The sequence below is a fragment of the Bacillus rossius genome, assembly GCF_032445375.1.
Source record: "Bacillus rossius redtenbacheri isolate Brsri chromosome 9 unlocalized genomic scaffold, Brsri_v3 Brsri_v3_scf9_2, whole genome shotgun sequence".
Lineage (NCBI taxonomy): Eukaryota > Metazoa > Arthropoda > Insecta > Phasmatodea > Bacillidae > Bacillus > Bacillus rossius.
The window spans coordinates 6290468-6311634 of record NW_026962013.1 but is presented as its reverse complement, the minus strand read 5'-3'; the positions used below and the strand labels follow the sequence as shown (position 1 = coordinate 6311634).

General features: G+C 40.0%; 1 protein-coding gene across 1 annotated transcript in view; it reads right to left on the bottom strand.

The window, feature by feature from the left end:
• LOC134543238 (uncharacterized) overlaps positions 1-18814 on the bottom strand; it is a 109045-nt gene extending 90231 nt beyond the window's left edge. Inside the window, exon 1 of the mRNA XM_063388140.1 lies at positions 18733-18814. Coding sequence (XP_063244210.1) covers positions 18733-18814 — 82 coding nt within the window. The remainder of the gene's footprint in view (positions 1-18732) is intronic.
• Between the last annotated feature and the right edge of the window lie 2353 nt (positions 18815-21167).

Genomic DNA, 21167 nt, shown 5'->3' with positions numbered 1-21167 from the left:
TGTTTCGCGTACTATGAAAACCTGCGATGTATTTTAAAACGAAACGACTGCAAAAACAATTATTTATTTACCACCTATTCTTAATAAAAAAAAATTTAGAATAGTGGAATTAACATGTGGCGATATAAGGTGTTGTCAGGATAGGTTATGGTTAGAGACCGGAAAAATTCGCGGATTCATTTCGTGATAGTCTACATTCCAAAAACGCTTGCCCTTTTGCTGCATCAGTGATTGGGCCACAGTTTATCTGAATGATACTCGGTCAATGAAAAACCTTTAACAAAAGAAGTATCGAATCACTAGCGTCCCAGTTAACAGGTGTCACGAGTCAGTAGCCAATGAGCAAATGTAATTTTCCCGCGTGCATAGAGGATCATGCAGTATATCCTACAGGTCATTGAAATCGCGAATTTTTCCGGTCTCTAGCTATGGTTAGGGGCAGGCATTTTTCGCGAAAATATCTGAACACTTAGACTGCAACACGGTATACCCGCACCCGTGGTTTCTTCCTTGTGATTGGCGGCCGTCTGCGAGAGAAGTCGTTGCCTTGTTTTTGATCGGGCCACCCAGGACGCGTTTACCTCCGCACTGAATCACTGTGATTGGTGGTTTAACAATCGACATGTACCTGAAAGAAACCCACCCAATCATAACACAAACGATAGTACATTGTTAGAGACCTGCAAAATTCGCGGATTCATTTCGTGATATACTACAATTCAAATAATTATACCTTAGCGCTGCTTCTGCAATTGGTTCACTGTTAATCTGGAGGACTGAGGGACAGTTGGAGACCCTCACTCGTAGAAGTGTCGAATAACAGACACTCGGTCGAGACGACTCACAAGTCAGCACCCAATGAACAGGTGGCATTTGCCCGAGTGTGTAGAGTGTAGTAGAGTCTATCCTGGAGGTCATTGAATACGCGAATTTTGCAGGTCTCTATACATTGTTTTAACTTTCAGATAGTCTGAGAATCTTTTCGCGAAATGTGCATGCCCCTAGTTATGGTTGGTTGGTTTGAGAGAAAAGGTCAGAAAAGGTCACTAAGGTCAGAAAGACATATATTCTGCAAAACACGGCGTCAACATCACAGCCAGACTCAGTAGTCTTCCGAAGACAAAACAGATGCATGAGTCTAAACAAATATTCTGGATAACGTGACGACAGCATGCACGAACACAGAAGTAGTCTTCCTAAGAGGAAAAAATAGTTGCACAAAATTAAACAGCGACGAAAAAACTCACAAACACAGTAGGTCTCGCTAAGAATTTTCAGCTACTAGAAAAGCAAACGTTTATCAAGCAAACATAATTAGCGAAAATTTCCGGGTCTCTACTTATAGCTAGGGCCATGCATATTTCGCGAAAAGATTTCCAGTATAGTTATAAGTTAAAACACTGTAACATCGTCTTTGTTTTGCAACTGGGTGTAAATCTTTCAGGCACATGTATAATGTTAGCGCACCAATCACAGTGATTCAGTGCTGAAGCAAACGCGTCCCGAGTGGCTCGGTCAAACAAGGCTACGACTTCTCTCTCAAACGGCCGCCAATCACAAGGGAGAAAACGCTGCTACGAGTATACCTTGTTGCAGTCTAATAGGCGTTCAGATTTATTCGCGAAAAATTCCTGCCCCTACTTAATAGCGTTTGCTCCCTTGTGATTGGCGGCCATTTGCAAGGGAAGCCATTGCCCTATTTGACCGGGCCATTCAGAACGCGTTTGCTTCTACCTACGATAGAGGCGAATTTTTCAGCTCTGCCTGTACTCGTGTAAACTTAATGCGCTAAATCGGTTCGGATATCACAACCAACAAATAAATACACAGCTTTTTCAAGCTTAGCCTGCCGTCCAAATGCAACGTGCGGATATATTTATTTTTTTCTAAATGGGTACGTTGAGTTTCCAACATAAACGTTGCATTTTTATTTCAATGTTTCGTCGGCGCGTCGTTCACTAGTCGCCGTTACAGAGTCCACAGATCCTCCATTAATCGTCCTCAAAGCCTTTGAAGTCAAAATAAAATCCGGTTCACTGATCAGGCACGGCATGCGAAATTTTCTGAGCCGTGAAAAGTAATCGCGTGTAAATAAAATAGAATAAAAATTATAGCGCAAAAAAAAATCTGTTCCCCAAAAGCAGTTGACCGTGTAGAAAAATAAATAACAGGTAACGGGATATTTGTTTTTACAAGCCCTCGTTCTGATTTGAAAAAAAAAACCGAAAGATTAAAAAAAAAGTCGTTGACTGGAATGAACAAGTTTTGAAGCGGGTACTGGCGATATATAACTCCCTGCGGTTTGGAATGCACTTTCCGGGGCTGAAGTGCCTGCGGGGTCTGTGATTGGCTCCGCGTAGCTATCGAACTGACAACCCTCCCATTTCCCCCTCCCCCCCAACACACCCCCGGAAAACCCCGGAGCTCTCTTCCTCCCCCCCCCCATTTCCACTCCTTTTATACACCCCTATCGCCATCCTCTTCTCGACACGCTCTTGAACAGGCCAATTAAAATTTTTATTTCATCGCCCGATGGATTGACAAGCTGAGCCTCGCTTGACTACCGAAGCGAGTTATCTGTTAAATGATACTGATTTTATATATACACACACACACACAAATATAAATATAAATATATATATATATATATATACACACACCACACACACTCACTCGTACATATTTCAGATATCATTTACTATGAATACTTCAGTTGAACATGAACAGGATTCTTTCAGCAGTAATTAACGCAGATTTAAGCGAACTGAAACACTTGACTTGTTTGTGCAGACGTTTATAAACCTTTCCGATTCCTACAATTAGCATCATTTGTCTACCTAAATTTTTTTTTTAAATGTAGTCAGTCTGTTCACACAATGTGTGTATAAATTTGTGTTAGAAGATAACTATTTCCATTCCCCTTGCCATATTTTTTAATCCTCCTTAACTCTCAATCCACTACTCGTTGTTGAAAAATATATAAAAAAATGTCTAATACATACTCATGTGTTACAATATCGAACATTGAGATATTTTATTTTGAAAATTCAGCTAATAATCTTTCGCTGCCTGGCTAGTAGCCAGTTTTAATTTTGAATCAATTTCCGAGGCAACTTCTCTGGCAAAAAAAAAAAAATTAGTTGACGTCAGAAATATTCGTTCGAATACCGCCAAACAAGACTCAATACGGAGTTATTTTGAACTCCATGTCCTGACGGACTTTCGTCGTGGGGATGGTTTTATATTGCTTTTTTGAGTCCTGTTGGGTTGGGTCAAATAAGCCTCGCTGGGCTGAAAAATAAAAATAACAGAACGCGTTCAGCCTCGTCGAGTCTCTTGATTTCCTTAACTAAGAGAGACTTCCCCACGTGTATGTACGTCCCGAGGGTAGGAGACATGAAACAACGACCCGCCTTGAGGGGAAATAAAAAAATATATATATCCCGGTTTTCAAAAGGTTAGAAACACACTCGGAAACAAGCGGCCGTAACGCGCGCCCCACTCCGGGTTAAAGCCCTTGTTCCGAAACCCGGTTTCCGTGCGTGTTTTGACGAGCGCCCTTCAGGACTTCCGCCGCCGACGGCAAAGACTCGCCCCGCCGCTACCGCGGTAAAAAATTTAATCAACCGACTTCCTCTTACCGGGGGACTGTTTGCCTCGTCATTTAATTAGCTTCCTGTTTTCGCTGCCTTATACAGCAGAGCGCAGCCTCCCCCATAGAGACGGCGTGACGTGATGGTCTCTGCGCCGAGTTAAGGCCCCTGCCCACCCGGCCACACACGCGGTGCGCAGAGCTTCAGGAAAAACAACGCAATTTTAAAACTACTCAACATATCCGGGTAGGGCCTGCTTACGAAAAGAATTTAAGAGTTCGCTGAGGGCCGAAAAGTACTTTTGATTTCGGATTAAGTTTTTAAACTGTATTTTTAGAAAGGTGAAAATGGCTAAAACGCGTGTTTTCAGAGTAATTTTAGTCGTAAAACAACCGGTACAGATTCTTGAAAGCACTTAAGGGACTTGCATTACACTTTTATCTTCATTTCTCAGCAATATAATGTTACGGTCACCGCTCAAATTTCACAGTTATCATGTGACGACGAGAAGACTGCGCGCCAGTCCAGAGGAGACACCTCGCTAGAAGCACCAGCGAGCGTCGCGCTTATCATCCCGCCTCACTGACACACATACACCCCTGACGAGGTGGGGGCCTTAAGGCCCCTGCCCACCCGGCCACACACGCGGTGTTGCGGAGCTTCACAGGAAAACGCTAATTGAAAACTGCTCGCTATATCCGGGCGGGGCCTTAACAATACATTCCTGGACGCGAATCACACGTAGTTTCCGGACCCGCCGTTAGAATTCGCTGCCGGAGCAGCTACCTCGTCTATTGAATCATTTAATTATCAGACCGTAATTTTAAAACTATATAATGGAACGGCTCCGATAAAAAGCGAAAAATACCTGCAAAAATACTGATCCCTAGCTTTGGACCTGATTTTGGATAAGAAAATTTAAATACCACCCATCTTGTTAAAATTAATCAAACAGTTAATAATATAAAGTTTAACTTTGGCTTTGTGAACTTTTGTTCTCGAAATCTGCCACAGATGGCAGCATCGTGTCCACACATTTACGTTCAATGCAACTTACGTCACATTGATGAAATTACTCCTACTAAATTCATTACACCGAGAGTTAGGTGGTTACAAATTTAAAAAAAGTTTAAAAACTCACGTCTAAAACAAAAAATCTTTTTTTCTAAGAATAAGCCTGTTCATCTATGTACATAACAATGGAAAAGAATGATCATTCAATTTGGGGTATACGTCTTAGTTTCTACTAAGATCCAGTTATCTCTGCGTCTACGAATGACTCTTAGTTATTTTAAGTGTATTCTTTGTCTAAAAGCCTGTAAACGTACTGTGATTTCTAATAGCTCACACGAGCGTTAGTGTTACCACCGAGGATCCTTCCCACACCTTTACTAATATTTACTATATTTTATGTTCCTTGGCAGGTACTTGCCAACCAATTTTGCACCGTAACTATAGTCATATTCCCTTTAATTAGAATTTGTCAGTCCCTTTGCTTATGAGCGCATGTCTTGCTCGTGAAGGTGAAAACCATTATGACATGTAACATCAGCTAATTAAAACCACCTCGATTTGATAGAGTACAAGCTTTCCAAGTCGAAAAAAAAAAAGATTTAATCATAATATTTCAAGCCTCAACTCATAACTAGAGACCGGAAAAATTCGCGGATTCATTTCGTGATAGGCTGAAATTCAAACATGTGTATAATTCTGCTGGTTTTGCTATTGGCTCGCGGTTTAACTGGAGCTCTCTGGGCCAATGAGAGACTATCGACCAAAGAAGCGTCGAATCACAAGCTACCCAGTGGAGACGACTCACAATTTATTACCCAATGAACACGCGTGTTTATTTGAGAAGTGCAGAGGATAATGGAGGCTATCCTAGAGGTCATTGAATCCGCGAATTTTTCCGGTCCCTACACATAACTTATTTTTTAGTAACCAGTGACATAAACGGAAAACTGACAACTTTGATACTAAAGAAAAGTAATGCTTTTGATGTGTGAACTTCTTAGCTCTCGGTATATGGCATTCGGTTGGAAGCAATTCCTTGAATACGACGGAAGTCGAATGAACGGAAATGTGTAACCACGGTGCTAACAAGATGGCGGACCCACGTGAAGCATCATAAACCCGTATATAGTCATTTTCGTTAACATTAGGGGACATTACAAACGTATTTATGCGCCAAATGCAACTTTATTATAGTGAAACTACCCCGGAATCAGTGGCGGATCCAGAGGTTCACCTCGGAAGGGGCACTCTAGGATTTCAGGATAGCCAGAGAAAAAATGTCATTAAAATTACTAAATTTGTATTTAATCTACTCACACTACACATAACATCCAACCACCAGATTTTATGATTCTACAAGAAATTCATTAACTATATTAAAATATTTTATTGGTTTCAGAAACAATCATTTTTGTCGGCAATATTAATGTAGCAGAAACTGGTTTTTCGGGTGGATTGGGGGGGGGGGGGGGGGGGGGGTGGAAATATGCCACTGCCAGGAATATAATTTGGTAAACTAAAATAGTCGTATTAAAAAGTTATCTCAACTTTAAAATTACGTAAAAAAAACTGGCATTACATTAATAATACATACTCTCCTTCCACAGTTCAAACAGTGGCTGAGCGCGCGCTTTTAAACCTCGAGGGTGAATTTATGACGTGGTTCATACCTCATAATGGGGAGAAAATTTTTTTTAACTTTTTTAATAAAAATTATAATTTTTATATAATAATGTTGAACCAACTTAATAAGGTTTTAGGTTTGTTTGTAGGAAATATTCAAAGACTTATTTCAGTCGTTTAAGCAAAAAACAAACTTACAAAAACATGCTTGGTGTTGTAATATGTGTTTTAAAATGTTTGAGGTTATTTAGTAGTACCATATTTTATAAGTTTATTTGTAACATAAACAACATGAGAACACGTGTGAATATGCTCGTTACCACGGTCAGATGTTTATGCATCACTGGCGCGTACGGAAAGACTTGCTAAAATATTTTAATTATACAGGCCATACATTACGGATTGTTCAGTCTAATTGCTCTCTGAGTCAAAGTGTAATTAAATGAAAAATTGCGAGCGTGCGCATGCAAAGCACTGTTATACATAAAAAAAGAAAACCCGCAGGCAAAAAAAAATATGCATGCAAACACAAAAAAAAAATAGACGAGCTGTTTTAATATAAAAGATACTTATAGAGAACTAACAGAAGAATCTGTTTCAATTATTTGTATATATTTACTTATTTTCTCCTAGAAAATTCTCTGTCATCTGTTTTTCTTGTGCATTTTACAGTCAGCTAATCCGTGCATTACGTTGCAGCTATAGGCTAAGGAAAGTCTCTTATGGCATTATGTCAGCGGTTGTCAAGATGAATTTTCACAAAATATTAATTTTTTGTTGCGATAATTTTTTTTGTGCGAACACCTTTTGGAAAAATAAATGTTATTTAGTCTATTTGCATTAATGAGAAGTAGTTTAGATCGAAAGACGCAATATTGGTTTCAATAGAGAGTTTTTATGTGATAAGTAACTAAAATTTGACGTTTAACATTGTTAAAAAAAAAGCCTTCCCTAAGGCAATACAAAATACGTAGTTTTTATTGACAATATTATAACAGCTGTGTAGTTCACAAAAAAATTACTTCACAGGAGGGAACTATAATGTATAATGTACTACGACTTAACGAAGCGGATTCTTGGCAGATAAATGATTGTAAAAATTTTTATGCCGTAAAAACGGTTGAAACCAAGATGGCTACCTCTTAAGGGCGTGCAATCGGATTAAGTACGTCTTGGAGGCGAACCAACATCTATATCGTGGTTTAAGTGATAGCAGAACACCTCTCCCATTGTTCCCAACTGCTCTGAATAAACAACAAAAAAAATCTTCGAAACTTTGTCAGCGTCTGTTCCGCAGAGATACCACTGGACGTTCAACGCCGAGTGAGTGGAATAAAACAATTTTGTAAAGGAGTGTTGAAAGGGGGTTGTTGGAAGGGGGAGAGGGGGGAGATGAAGAACAACATTTCCCTCGCAGCTTCAAGTTGGAAGAACTCGGAGGAGGGGGGGTGGAGGGGGGTTCCCCGTTGGCTGCAGATATTCCGCGTCTTCCTTTCTTTCTTTCTTCCTTCCACCGTTCTCCTCCTCGTCGTCTTATCCTCTTTTCTCGCCCCCCCCCCCTTCTCGCCACGCGCACATACACGCCCCCCGGCAATTGCAGCTCCCATCGCTTACAGCTCGCGCGCCCTTAAAGTTCCCTCCCTCCCTCCCCAACCCCCTCGACACCCCTAAAACCACACCCCCGCCCGGCTTTAATTGCTGTTTTTAATTGAGACAGAAGACGCGCGCGCGCGCTGGCGTACATTTTCATTACTGCGCGTTATGTTCGTAATCAGGGAGAACTGCGCGTGATCCGGTTACACTCCCCCCCCCCCCCCACCCCTCCACCGACCCACCCCGGCGAGGGTCGCGCGTATAACCCACTCTCACGAGCCTGCTTGAAGCCCTGGTTCACAATCAGGAAACAACGTAAGCAGGCCGTGCACGCCACTGCGCACGCGAACATGTCTCGACATCGGTTCGCAATTGAAGTCTTGCTGTTAATTTTTAACCGACGAATTTCCGTGACGTATGTATCCGACGTCTGCGTTGGTGGATTTTTAGTAAATAACCATGTTGACTGCTAACCCCTTTGTCATATGACCAGCAGTTTGTGAACACAATAATTTTTAAACATATAAATTAATTTGAGTTATGTCAACTATTTCTAGTTTACCATCCTAACCATGAACATTTAAAAATTTTTATTTACGTTGATTGCGAGTGACTTTTTATAAGCAATAGCTAGAGACCGGAAAAATTCGCGGATTCCTTTCGAGACAGGCTGGAATCCAAACTCGTTTAGCTTAATGCTGCGTCAGTGATTGGACCGCAATTTACCTGTAGGACTCTTGAGCCAGTGGCAAACACTAAACAAAAGAAGTATCGAATCATAAGAATCGCAGTAAACAGGTGTCCCGAGTCGGTAGCCAATGGCCAGGTGATATTTGGCCGAGTACATAGAGAATCGTGGAGTCTATCCTGGTGGTCATTGAAACCGTGAATTTTTCCAGTCCCAATAGCATTAATTATTTTTAAAGTAGGAACTACACCTAGGCACTGTAATATCTCGAAAATGTATTGCCACATAAAACAAATTCTCTATAGTCTCGCCAAAATGGCATCGTACTCTACTCTTTCTTTTTGGTTGATGCACCATGAGACCGTAGCAGAGATAAAGTGGAGGCAGCACCATCTAGTGTAGGTTTTGTATTGAAAGTTTTTAGTACGCGGTCAATGTCTCTCGTTTTACATTTAAATCCATTACACCAAGAGCGACTCGCCGACAGACTTTCAACGATTAAACAACGGCCTTGTGTGCCGACACAGCCCTGCCCAATTTTTTTTTGACGTGACAACGTCTAATAAATCGATGGACGCCGGCTGCACGCACGAAAAAGTGTCCCGTAACGCACATTGTCCCGTTACGATGTGTCCCGTTACGCTCATTGTACGCTTGCGCCGCATCTATCTCTCTTCTACTCGATGGGAAAAACCATCAATTTGACTTTTTCGAGGCACATTAAACTTGAAACACTCCCATTCGTTTCCTACTTTTCCTATCATCGTCCTATCCTCAACAGAATAACACAGATTGGAATAAGTTAAATAGCAAACATGTATAAAAGTAATAGTTTAAATAATCTCTTCGTTAAATTAATAAACATATATGAATTAATGAGTGCAAATAAAAGGAAATTTATCAATTAAATTGTAGATTTCATTTTACTCTTTCTTTGTATCCATACAAAATAGTGATAATTCAATAAAATGATTCAATTTTATTCATAAAAGTATGCAATCATTTCATCAATGTTTTGTTATGACGTTGTTACGTTAAACTATCGTCCGTAAACCGACTTTACAGACAACCAATTTTTTTTATCAGCACCATGTTGGCTGAAGTGTGGTGTTCGCACTGTGGAGATAGTTTCATATGACTGTATTTCAAGGAGAATACTCTGTTTGACGACGGTAATTCTAATTGTTACATACTAACCATCATCAGACATTTCCGAAATGTTTTCTGGCAAAAAAATATGGCGATGGCGAGGTTAAAACAAAGTGACTTCAAAATAGCCTACGTCACAGATTGACGTCTCCTGAAAAAAAAAACTCCGAACTCCATGACAGAAACAGCTTCACGTTGGATGATTTTAGCGCGTCTCTGTTTTTGAGCGACATTTGCAAACAGGTCGGTGTTTACATCGTGGTTGGTTTCGACAGATCTATTCCATCGCCACTCTATGGTCCGGAGAGTCCGAGGAGGGGGCACAACTGTCTGGGGCTCGGTCACGTGTGTTTCTACGTGTTTATAACTCTATCTCAGACACACCTCTCGCAGCGCCCGTTTCAAACGAGCAGCACTGTGTGGATTGCAATAGAAGAACTTCAAGTTGAGTGTCCATAGGTAGGGGCATGAAGATTTCGCGAAAAGATTTCGAAACTCGATAAAATTAAAACACTGTAGCACAGTCTGTGTCTCGTGATTGGGTGAGTTTCGACCAAGGTTCAACTCGATTGTAATAACACCAATCACAGTGATCCAGTGCGGAAGTAAACGCGTCCTGAGTGGCTCTGTCAAACAAGGCAACGACTTCTCTCGCAGACGGCTGCCAATCACAAGGAAGAAACCCCAGGTGCGGGTATACCTTGTTGCAGTCTAATAAGTGTTCAGATCTTTTCGCGAAAAATGCCTGCCCCTGTCCATAGGTTTTAAACATTTAAACGCAAAAAAAAAATATCACGTAGAACATAAACCTAAAATGAATTTTTCTTTATTTTACCCTACGCATTAATGTTCCTCTCAACGTGCAAAATAAGGGTTTTTGTTTGGAAGCTATCAAACAAAGGACTCCAAACGGCAGACAAAAAATTCATCGTTTTAAAGTTTAAAATAATGGTCGATGAAAAAACTCTTGGATAGTCAAGTAAAATTTTGGTTATAAGGATGGCATATACAGAAGTGTGAAAATGCACATTTTTGCTACGCTTAATGGTTTGAAACTAGTATTCACCAGTCGCGAAGTAGTCACCCGTCTAGACTCGGAATTATCTTTCTTTTTTTTTTCTTTTCGCCCAAAAAAACAACAGATTACGCTGTAACTTTATCTTGGTAAATGGAATTATAATAGTCATGTAAAAATACAGATATTTTTTAACTTTTAATTCACATTAAAGCAAATGTATCACTACAACAAAAAAATTGCTTCGCAGTAATTCTTTCCCGGACATTTATGCTTTGTATTATCCTAGTTACTGCATTAGTTTAATTTATTTGAAGACCGTTCAATTGAATAGCTTTCCAGTACTAACTGCGTACATTGATTAAGTATTCAACTATCTTCTGCGATGTTTAAAAAAAGTTATGCTTGTATAAAACATAAATCTTAATTTAAAATTATGCTTCAATTTTAGTCAGCGTGACAAAAAAACAGTATTGTAACTGTAAACGTACTGGATATCATGCAAAAAAATAACCAGAGGAATACAAATTCTCAACATTTTTTTCTCGTCGACTGGCGACTTGCCGACCTCCACAGCGTAGTCGGACCCACGGTGCGAGGTGTTCTGGGTTCGAGTCCCGGGTGAGGCATGGGTGTCAATTTGTAAACGTTTAAATTTGTCAGCGGTTTGTCAAAGTCAATAAAACTGTCACACTAAACGCCTATTAGATTGCAACAAGGTATACCCGCAACCACGGGTTTCTTCCTTGTGGTTGGCGGCCGTCTGCGAGGAACGCCGTTACCTTATTTGACCGAGCCACTCAAGAGACGCGTTTGAATCCGAAATGAATCACGGTGATTGGTGTGCTAAAAGTATACGTGTACCTATGAAAGAATTTCGCACAATCAAGAAACACAGACGACGCTAAAGTGTTTTAACTTTCAGCTGGTCTCGGAATATTTTCGCGAAATATGCATGGCCCTAGCCATCAGCATCACAAACCAATTTCTTGGCGGCTGGTTGCCAAAAGGAACTTTTTTTTTGTGAACGTGACGCGTGTTCTGAGAAGTGACCGTCAGGGACTCGTCACTTCAAGTTTAAATTCTCCTTTCAATCCGTCCTCCGGGTGTGTTCGTGCTCTTACTTGGTCGTTAGGAACTCTCAACTCTCGCCCTTGTCGCGTCTCGCGAGTCTGGACGGCGTAACTGCTTCACCCCCACCCTCCCCCTCCTTACCCTCGTACCCTGCCACAACAGCCGTCGTCGGAGCGCGTGACGACTGCTGTGGACAACTTCCGCCGGCAGCGCCTGGGCCCGGGGGGTGAAGATGTTTCCCACGGGAACACACGGCGACACGCGCAAATGACGAGCCTCTCTCTACACCTAGTTTTGGGGACGCACCACAACGCCGAAATACACTAATGCTGAAAAATTTCATTGCAGGACTGCCACAAAGGTTAGGTTAGGTTAGACTAGGTTAGGTTAGGTTAGGTTAGGCTAGGCTAGGATAGGCTAGGTTATATTAGGTTAGGTTATATTACGCTTGGTTAGGTTAGGTAAGGTTAGGTTTGATTGTGGTATTTCGGCGTAAAGGTACATTTAAGAAACACACACAAATTCATTCAGTTGTTATTTCGGCGTTGTGGCACACAGCAGTTTTCTATAGCTGTCGGCGTTGTGGTCAATTTTGACATTCGGCGTCATGGTATTTCGGCTTTGTGGTAACGACCCCCTATTTTTGTTTTGCATCCTCGATCTGCGGGGATTCAACCCTCCCCTCCCCGCTTTCTTCACACAAACCCTCAACCCTCCTAACTCCCCCCCCCCCCCCCCAAATCAACCAGAATTATGTCTGAAACCGGCATATCCGTTGCGTAAACCGAACTATAGTCCTTGACGCAGTCAAGTTTCCGAAGTATTAAGGTTTAATCTAATTCACGTTTGGAAAAAAAACGTTTAAAATAAGGTTCGTATAAGAAGTTAAAAAAATCGATAAAGAACAAAGCTAATATCTGAAGAAAGAGATTATGCAGCGTTCGCCATAGTAAAGAGAGCCAAAAAAAAAAAAAATTAATATCATACCGACGCCATTTACGTTTCAACACCAATTTTCTCGGCCAATGAATTATTAGTAAACCCGAAAAAAAAAAAAAAAAACAAAGTAGAAATAAATGTGTTCTAGTAGTTGTAGCTGTTATTCGAATATTAAAAACGTACATGAGTATTTATTTTTTCAAAGTTGTTTGTTATTCGAATTTTTTTTTTCGTTCGTTTGAATATTAAACACGTACTACGTTGTGTTTAACTTGCGTTCGAACACAACCGGACGAAACACACATGCACATTGGACTGCTTCCTGTTAAATTTCCGTTACATGTTGTTCGTGTGCATTGCGTCGCATGCAAAAAAAATTTCACCATTTCACTTGCAACGCTCCTGAAGTAGTGTAACTTCAATAATTACATACATCCTAATAATTATTTATGTATGATTATTACATCTACTTACAAATGTATATAACTCACTCAATATGAACTGTCAAAAATAACTAAACTTACTCGGCCAAATTCAGAATCACCAAAATCCCTTACTTACACCACTGAAATTCATCACCATCTCACTACTCTAGTCTTGTTATATATGCCTCTACTGAAAATGACATACTTGGAAGAATCAAACAACGAAAAATAAATTTCACGATCAAAGTCTGTTAAGCGGATAGTACCTAATTATTTTGCTGCTAATATTTCGTATTTTGCACATGATTTTAATAAAATTTTATTTTCAAGATATTTAATTATTTATAGAAGGATATTTTTTTACTAAACAAGTCCTTATTTAATGTTTTTATTAACTTAAAAGGATAATTTAATGTCTGTCCTTGCATGTACTGAAAACATGAAATCATGTGGTAAATGTTTTGGATTGACCTCTCGTATATAGCCTTCGCCTCAAAACGTTTTACCTTTAGTATAGCATTATTATATCAATAAAAATTATGTTTGTCCAAAACCCTGAAACAATCAGGTTTCTTTGGTTCTGAGAAAACATATTTTTATTGATTAGGAATGATTAGGGTCGTGCACATTTCGCGAAAAGATTCTAAGAGTAGCTGAAAGTTAAAACACTATAGCATCGTCTGTGTTTCGTGATTGGGTGAATTTCTTTCAGGCACATATCGATTGTTACGAACACCAATCACCGTAGTTCAGCGCGGAAAAAAAAACGCGTCCTGAGCGGCTCGGATATTAGAGGCAAAATAATTTAGGATACTCGCTATTCAAAAACTTCAGTTTAGTTGTACATCTGCATATGCGCGGACTATACGTTAGTTGTAGTTTTATATCTTCTTTCAATACAAACTATTTAAGCCAGAAATAGCACTGCATCTTGCATGTTATTAAATGAAAACCTATGTTTATTTTTAAAACCAGATGACTCATTTTTATTTTATCTCTAGTTTTGTCTAGCTAAAATATTTTGTGGAAATAAATACCATTCTAACAAGTATTTTGTTGACAAACATTCTACTTTTGCTCTGATACTATTTTTTTTTTCTTTTTTTCTCGGTCCCTTCCTAAAGGAGGGAAAGAACAAAGAGAAAACTACGTGTACAGCAACAAAGTAGAAAATTGATATGGTTACATTAATTTTATTCTGTTCGCATAGAGAACACTGTTGTGTGGCAGGAGGATTCGTGGGATGTGCGGCAGCAGAGTTTACTGTTTGTTTCCCAGTGTATTATCTGGACGTGTGCGGCTCGGCCGCTCTGAAGGGTGGATTGATGGCTTCTCTCTGGACGAAAGGAGTCTCGGGAAGTGGGCGGAGGAAGTTTGGAAATAAAGTATACGCCCCGGGACGGGAAGAAGGAAACGCGAACAAACAAAGAAGCTGGAAATTGAAAGGAAAGTAACGTTACCCGGGGAAACATGACAGAAACACACAGGAGGGGGGAAAAGAAACTTCCAAAAACCAAGATTTAAATATGGGGATGCTGCCTCGTTTTCCTTCTCTTCTTATATCTTTTTTTGTCGTGTTGGCTGCAGGGCTGTTTTATTTGCGCTCAGAAAGTCATAAAAAGATGTTATTTCGTTTCTCTTCCCAGAGATACAAATCTTATATACATATTTATGTGTGTGCGTATGTGTCACGGGGAGAGAGACATGAATATATGTAAACGCTCCAACCTCACTTCGACAGTCCGAGAATCCTTCTGCTCCCGGCAGCCCAACCACCAAGGGCAGGGGGGGTTGAAGTCCCTTTGAATGGGCGAATCACGTCCGCTTCACGTCAAGGGAAAATGTCGTTTTATTTTTAGTTTGTTTATGATTTTTACATCGTGGTCGCTGGAAATATTATGTATTATTTTATCTTAATGTCACATGCATCACCGGGCTCTGTTTGTTTTTTTTAGCTACGTGGACTTCAAGAAACAAATCTTGACGCAAATAAAAAAGTATTGAAAATTGAAACAAATATGGCGACACTACAAACTGTCAGGATCTTTATTTTTTCCTTACTCTCTACTTAGTTCCTTACAATAGCATTCACTCTCGCTCTCTCTCTCTTTCTATTCCCCCTCTCCAGGAGCGTTAAACGTTTAACGTAACCTTGTTGGAAGTCGCATTAGAAGTATAACTTCAATTACTTGGGCGTGGGTTTGTTTGAAAGCCCGTCCTGATCCCTGGTGTGAAATACTGGATACACGTTTGTGACGTAACCTTCTTTGGGTTACGTGATTAGCTAATTGTTATTCAAACCCCGTACATTTCAGTGACTGAACTCCATTAATACGATTTTGACGTTTCAAAAGAATCAATCTAAGTGGTTTTTTTAATATACGTACTTATTTATTGTTTTTAATTTTTATCATTTTATATTTACTCTTTGAAGATTTTAAGAAGCAACTTAATATCATCACATTAGATTGTGATTTTGTATCGACACGTTCGACGCCCACAGTTGCGGTCATGTCGCAATGAATAGCGGAAGCAATCAGCATCCTAGGCTGTCAGTTGTCTCCTGAGGTCGAACTGACTCCAAATGCCCAGCGCTTCGTCCAGGGGGAGAGGTAGAAATGACGCAGAATACTTGCAGACTTGCATGCTATCACTCTTTCATGCTTAAATACCTGCACATTTGCATACTTGCAAGATCGCACACTTGCATACTTTCTCACTTTCATACGTGCGCAATAGCATCATATAGTGCTCGCATACTTGCAATTTTTTTTGACCCCAGAAAAATGTTTCCTATACCTAGGGGCATGTATATTTCGCGAAAAGATTCTGACACCAGCTGATAGTTAAAAACACTTTAGCATCGTCTGTGTTTCTCTATTAGTAGAAATTCGTTCAGGTACATGTATGCTTTTAGCACACCAATCACAGTGATTCAGTTCGGATTCAAACGCGTCCTGAGTGGCTCGGCGTCGGCAACGACGTTTCTCGCAGACGGCCGCCAATCACAAGGAAGAAACAGCTGATGCGGGTATACCTTGTTGCAGTCTAATAGGCGACCAGATTTATTCGCGAAAAATGCCTGCCCCTACCTATACCTAATAATATAATAAGCTAGAAATTTCACTTCTGTCGCGCGGGAACTCTACGCACACACTGTATATTTATTTATTTTTAATTTTTGACCCTCCATTCAACTGGGAGGTACTCCATACAAACCAAACCTCCCCCCCCCCGCCCCCCAAATGTGTAGCTGGGACCGCCAATGTCGTCGTTTCCGATTGATGCGATTCTGATTTCCTTCGGTGGGACGCTGGACAACATGGAATGTCGGACCAGCGGAGGTCCCATAAACGAGACTCTTTTGTAATGCCTAATACGCAGAGACCTGTAAAATTCGCGATATCAAATCCCTAAAGGAAAGACTCCATGATCCTCTATGCACTCGTGCAAATTACATCTGCTGATTGGTTACCGACTCGAAACACCTGTTGACTGGAATGATCGTGATTCGCTAATTCTTCTGTTAAAGATTTTTCATTGGTCCAGAGTCCTTCAGATAAACTGTGGCCCAATCACTGAAGCAAAATAATGTCAAAAGTATTTGGACTCTATTCTATCGCGAAATGAATCCGCGAATTTTAAAGGTCTCTACTAATACGGTTATTGCCACGGCATCGAAGTTGGTCCAGTTCATAGGCAACTAGTGGCAAGTTTCGCGCCAAGACCAGCGACCACAGAGCAAGGAAGACAAGGAGCAGCAACTAAACGCTGCAACTAACGCCCTTATTTTCTTTGGAAATCCTAGAACTGTGCGCGATTTAGAGGCAACCTAACAACCTAAAATTCGTAAACGTTTCGAAAGTAAATGTTGGCTACCTTGATATTTTTTTTGTGGGAATTCGTTCGGTGCTGGGATTACTAACCGTATACGTTTAACATTATTTTTTTTCAGTATTGTGCTAAAATGCTTGATCTTTTGATTTAAAAAATAAAAACTGCATAACAGAAAAGTTCGAGTGCTGAAAATCATAACCTCAGATTCTATTGCAAAAAAAAAATAAAACACGCGACCACAAGCATAACAAAGCACAGCCGTGGTTATTTCATTGCTACCATAATAATTTAACATTGCAACAATTATTTTGAAGTACTTATAATATTTTCCCATTTTAATCAATATGCTTCTCCGTTAATACACCAGTCCATGAATTCTGAACGAATAAATTCGTACATAGTCTTTTTATTTATATTATTTTTAAGAAATTTATGTGTTTTCCTCATATTTAAAATTTAATTTTTCATGTTGGCATTTCTCAACTGCACAGTTTTTTTTAGTGGCCATATTTCACCCGTACAGTTGCGTCCAGAGATTAGGAAAGTATCCAGATGGAACATTAGCCGTCAGAAGTGAAACATTTTCCCCCCATTTTTTTCGGATTTGCACATACTAATATGGCGGACGTTTGTTTTTATATCAGCTGTTCTAGCCTGTTTTGATTAACAACTGTAGTTAGCCTAAGCTGTTCGGGAGAAAGTTATGTATAAATATTACCAGTTAATTGTACATTTAGAAAAAAAAAGTCTGAAATTATCATTCATAATTTTGATATGAATTGAAATGAAATACAAATGAGACCAAACTGAACTTTAAACTTAATATGATTGGTATACTGACTTATGGAAATATACTGTCCCAGTCGTTTGAGATTCTGCTTGATCACTTATTGGCGTGTATTCATGTAGTCAATTGATACGGCTGGACGACATAAAAATATATTTAATTCTTTTGTTATTTTTGCTGTATGTAGACTCTCGCACAATGATTGTTCTAAATAAAAACACTTTGTGAAGTAATTCGTCTTTAAACATGAATGAAGTAGCTTGGCTTCTGGGTTGTAGCCGCGTCCTTGGCGAATAATTCACCGACGTTTCGGTCGACATTGCAGTCATCATCATCAGGGAGCAGTTACCTACTAGGTCGGTTAATTATTCGCCAAAGACGCGGCTACAACCCAGAAGCCAAGCTACTGCAGGCAATGGCCGATGAAAGCCTGCGAACTTTAAACATGAATATTTTAAAAAATGTCATCAAATTCGCATTAATCTTCAGCGTTTTAACCTCAAACAGAAGTACAGTTGATACAATCTGTGAAAAAACGGCCACCATATTGGTAAGTGTAGTGGAGTGATTTCCCCCGTCTCCCTTTTAGGCTTCAACCCCCCCCCCCGCCTCCCTACTTCAAAAGGCAGACAAGGACCTCTTGCTTAGGGGCAGGCAGATTTCGCGAAAAGATTTCGAGACTGGATGAAAGTCAAAACACTGTAGCACAGTCTGTGTTTCGTGACTGGGTGGAGTTTCTCCGAGGTACAACTCGATTGTAACAACACCAATCACAGTGATTCAGTGCGGAAGCAAACGCGTCCCGAGTGGCTCTAGTCAAATAAGGCAACGACTTCTCTCGGCAGACGGTCGCCAATCACAAGGAAGAAACTACAGGTGCGGGTATACCTTGTTGCAGTCTAATAGGCGTTCAGATCTTTTCGCGAAAAATGCCTGCCCCCTACCCTTGCTCCATCCGGGTCCTGTCCGGGACTCGAGGGAGGGGAGGCACTCACGCTGCGTCGCGGAGAGCAGCAGCAGCAGCAGCAGCAGCAAGCACGAGGCGCGGCGGTCCATGCTGCCCGGCGACCCGCGCATGCGCAGCTACATCCTCCCCGCGCGCCGCCTGCCGCGCGCCGCCCTGCAACACGCCGCGCAACCTCGCAGTGCGGGTTGCCTCCTCCCTCTCCGCAGGCGCCGCAACTCTTCTCACAGCTTAGTCTCATCTACCAGAACTAGAGACCGGAAAATTTTTGCGGATTCATTTCGTGTTATGCTAAAATTCAAATAATTATACCTTAGTGCTGCTTCTGCCATTGGTCCACTGTTAACCTGGAGGACTGAGGGCCAATTAGAGACCCTCACTCATAGAAGTGTCGAATCACAGGCCACCCAGTCGAGACGACTCACAAGTCAGCAGCCAATGAACAGGTGGCATTTGCCCGAGTGTGGAGAGAATATTGGAGTCTATCCTGGAGGTCATTGAACCCGCCAATTTTTCCGGTCTCTAACCATAACTTAGAACAACAGATGTAAGAATTTTTTAACGTAGAAAATTACAATTTATATCTTAGAAACACACCAACTATAAAAAAACACAAATTATAATCTTATAAAATAAAACTGTGTGTTTTTTTAATATATGTCTATAAGTTATCACAGCACGCTTATCAGCTCCATGGCAAGAATTATTTGGTCTTAAGGATGTAAGTCCCGTTTCATGTCATTATTTTATATATATACATTCTACGTTGCCGTTTTTTTGTATAGCTGAACTTTCACAAAATTAAAAAACAAATCGTATAATTTCTACATATTTAGGATAATTGGCAAAGTTGCATTTTTGTGCAGTTTAGATAAAGAGAATGAAATGGAATATAATACTGGAATTGTTTATGTTTAAAGACAATTGTACAGGCTGTCATGAGATATGGTTTAATTTCTTTTAGGAAAAAGATATATTATTTCTTTTACCTGGCCTTTTAAAATAATCAGATTTTTTTAAATATTTTGAAAGGCAAAATAAAATAAAATATTTTTTTATGAAAAAAATTATAAATCGTACTACACAATAGCAACCACCGTTGACTTTATTACAAAAAAAAAATATCTCAGTTATTTATTCCATTTGGTTGTCTTTATCCATACTGGACAAAATGGTTAAAAATTCTAAGTTTCTAGCTAATTATGCAAAAGATATGCATTATATATATATTTTTTTTTTCCTTAATTTTGTTGAATTTCGGTCACTCAAATATTTTTAAGTTTAACTGTGTTAAAAGTAAAAATAAAATATTGACCTTGAACGTGGTATGCCCCTTAACGTCTCGTCATACTTCTATAGGACGCAGGTTCGAACCGCAATCAGAACATCCTGAGTTCGGTTTCTCCTCGGCTTCTCGAAGTCTCTCCAGGCAGTTTTCTATGCCGTGCTACCGTCTCCTGTCACCTCACTTTCAAGGATATGCCGATCCAAATATATGTTTTAAGAATTAGGTGCGTGGCTGCCTCTTCAGATGTACAGAAGTATAGGAAGTATGGCAGAATACACTACTATTTCAAACAGAAGTACAAGTGTGCAAGCTTACAAATGTACCTGTATGTGAGGGCACAAGAATGAGAGAAAGTATCCCGGTGCGAAAAATTCGCTAGTACATAAGTGTGAAAGTGTGTAAAACATGCCATCGAGCTTGCTGCTACCATTCGTGTTTTCCGAAAATAATTTGATAGCTAATAAATAACACTGCAGAGGTTCACACTGAAGGTTCAAAATTGTAACAAACTTGACGACTAAACATCTTCATAGAGTCTAACAGTTGTCTGACTCTCTACTTTATTCGCTCTTAGCGTTACTTTATTTTTTTGCACCACTACATTGATGTGATCTTTCTTAATACCCTACAGACAGAAAACAAGTTTCACTTCAATTAAAAATTTATGAGGATTTATTTAAAAAAAAATAATCTAATAAACTTTTGGTACTCTAAAAAATTTCCCTTTCATATATTTGTAAATTTTTAATGAGTAATTTTATGTGAACAAAAATTGTTGCAACTAATCTTCTCGGGATCGTTTTTAGATGGATGTGAAATATCTGGAACACGCTGTAGCAGTGTGTTTCGCCTTTGTATTTGTTAACATTTGTTATCCCGCCACAGAATCACAAGAGGAATCACATTTCAGTTGTCTTCGAGCCACTTTTCTGGCATTGAAACCCGCGCCATTCTAGTGACTGTAGTGCAGGCTTAGCAGATCATAAATAAGTAGAAAACCTCAAATTGATAGCGATTGGCTGAATTCATTATTCTCTCCGTAAAAAAAATTCAATAGCTTGTCTCTCGTTCTTAGTTTGCAATATGCATTTTAATGGGCATTTACTTTCTCTTTCCAATGCGCGGTATCTGCCAATAGCGCTGTTCTTGTTCGGTGTTCTCTGTTGCCAGATATACCC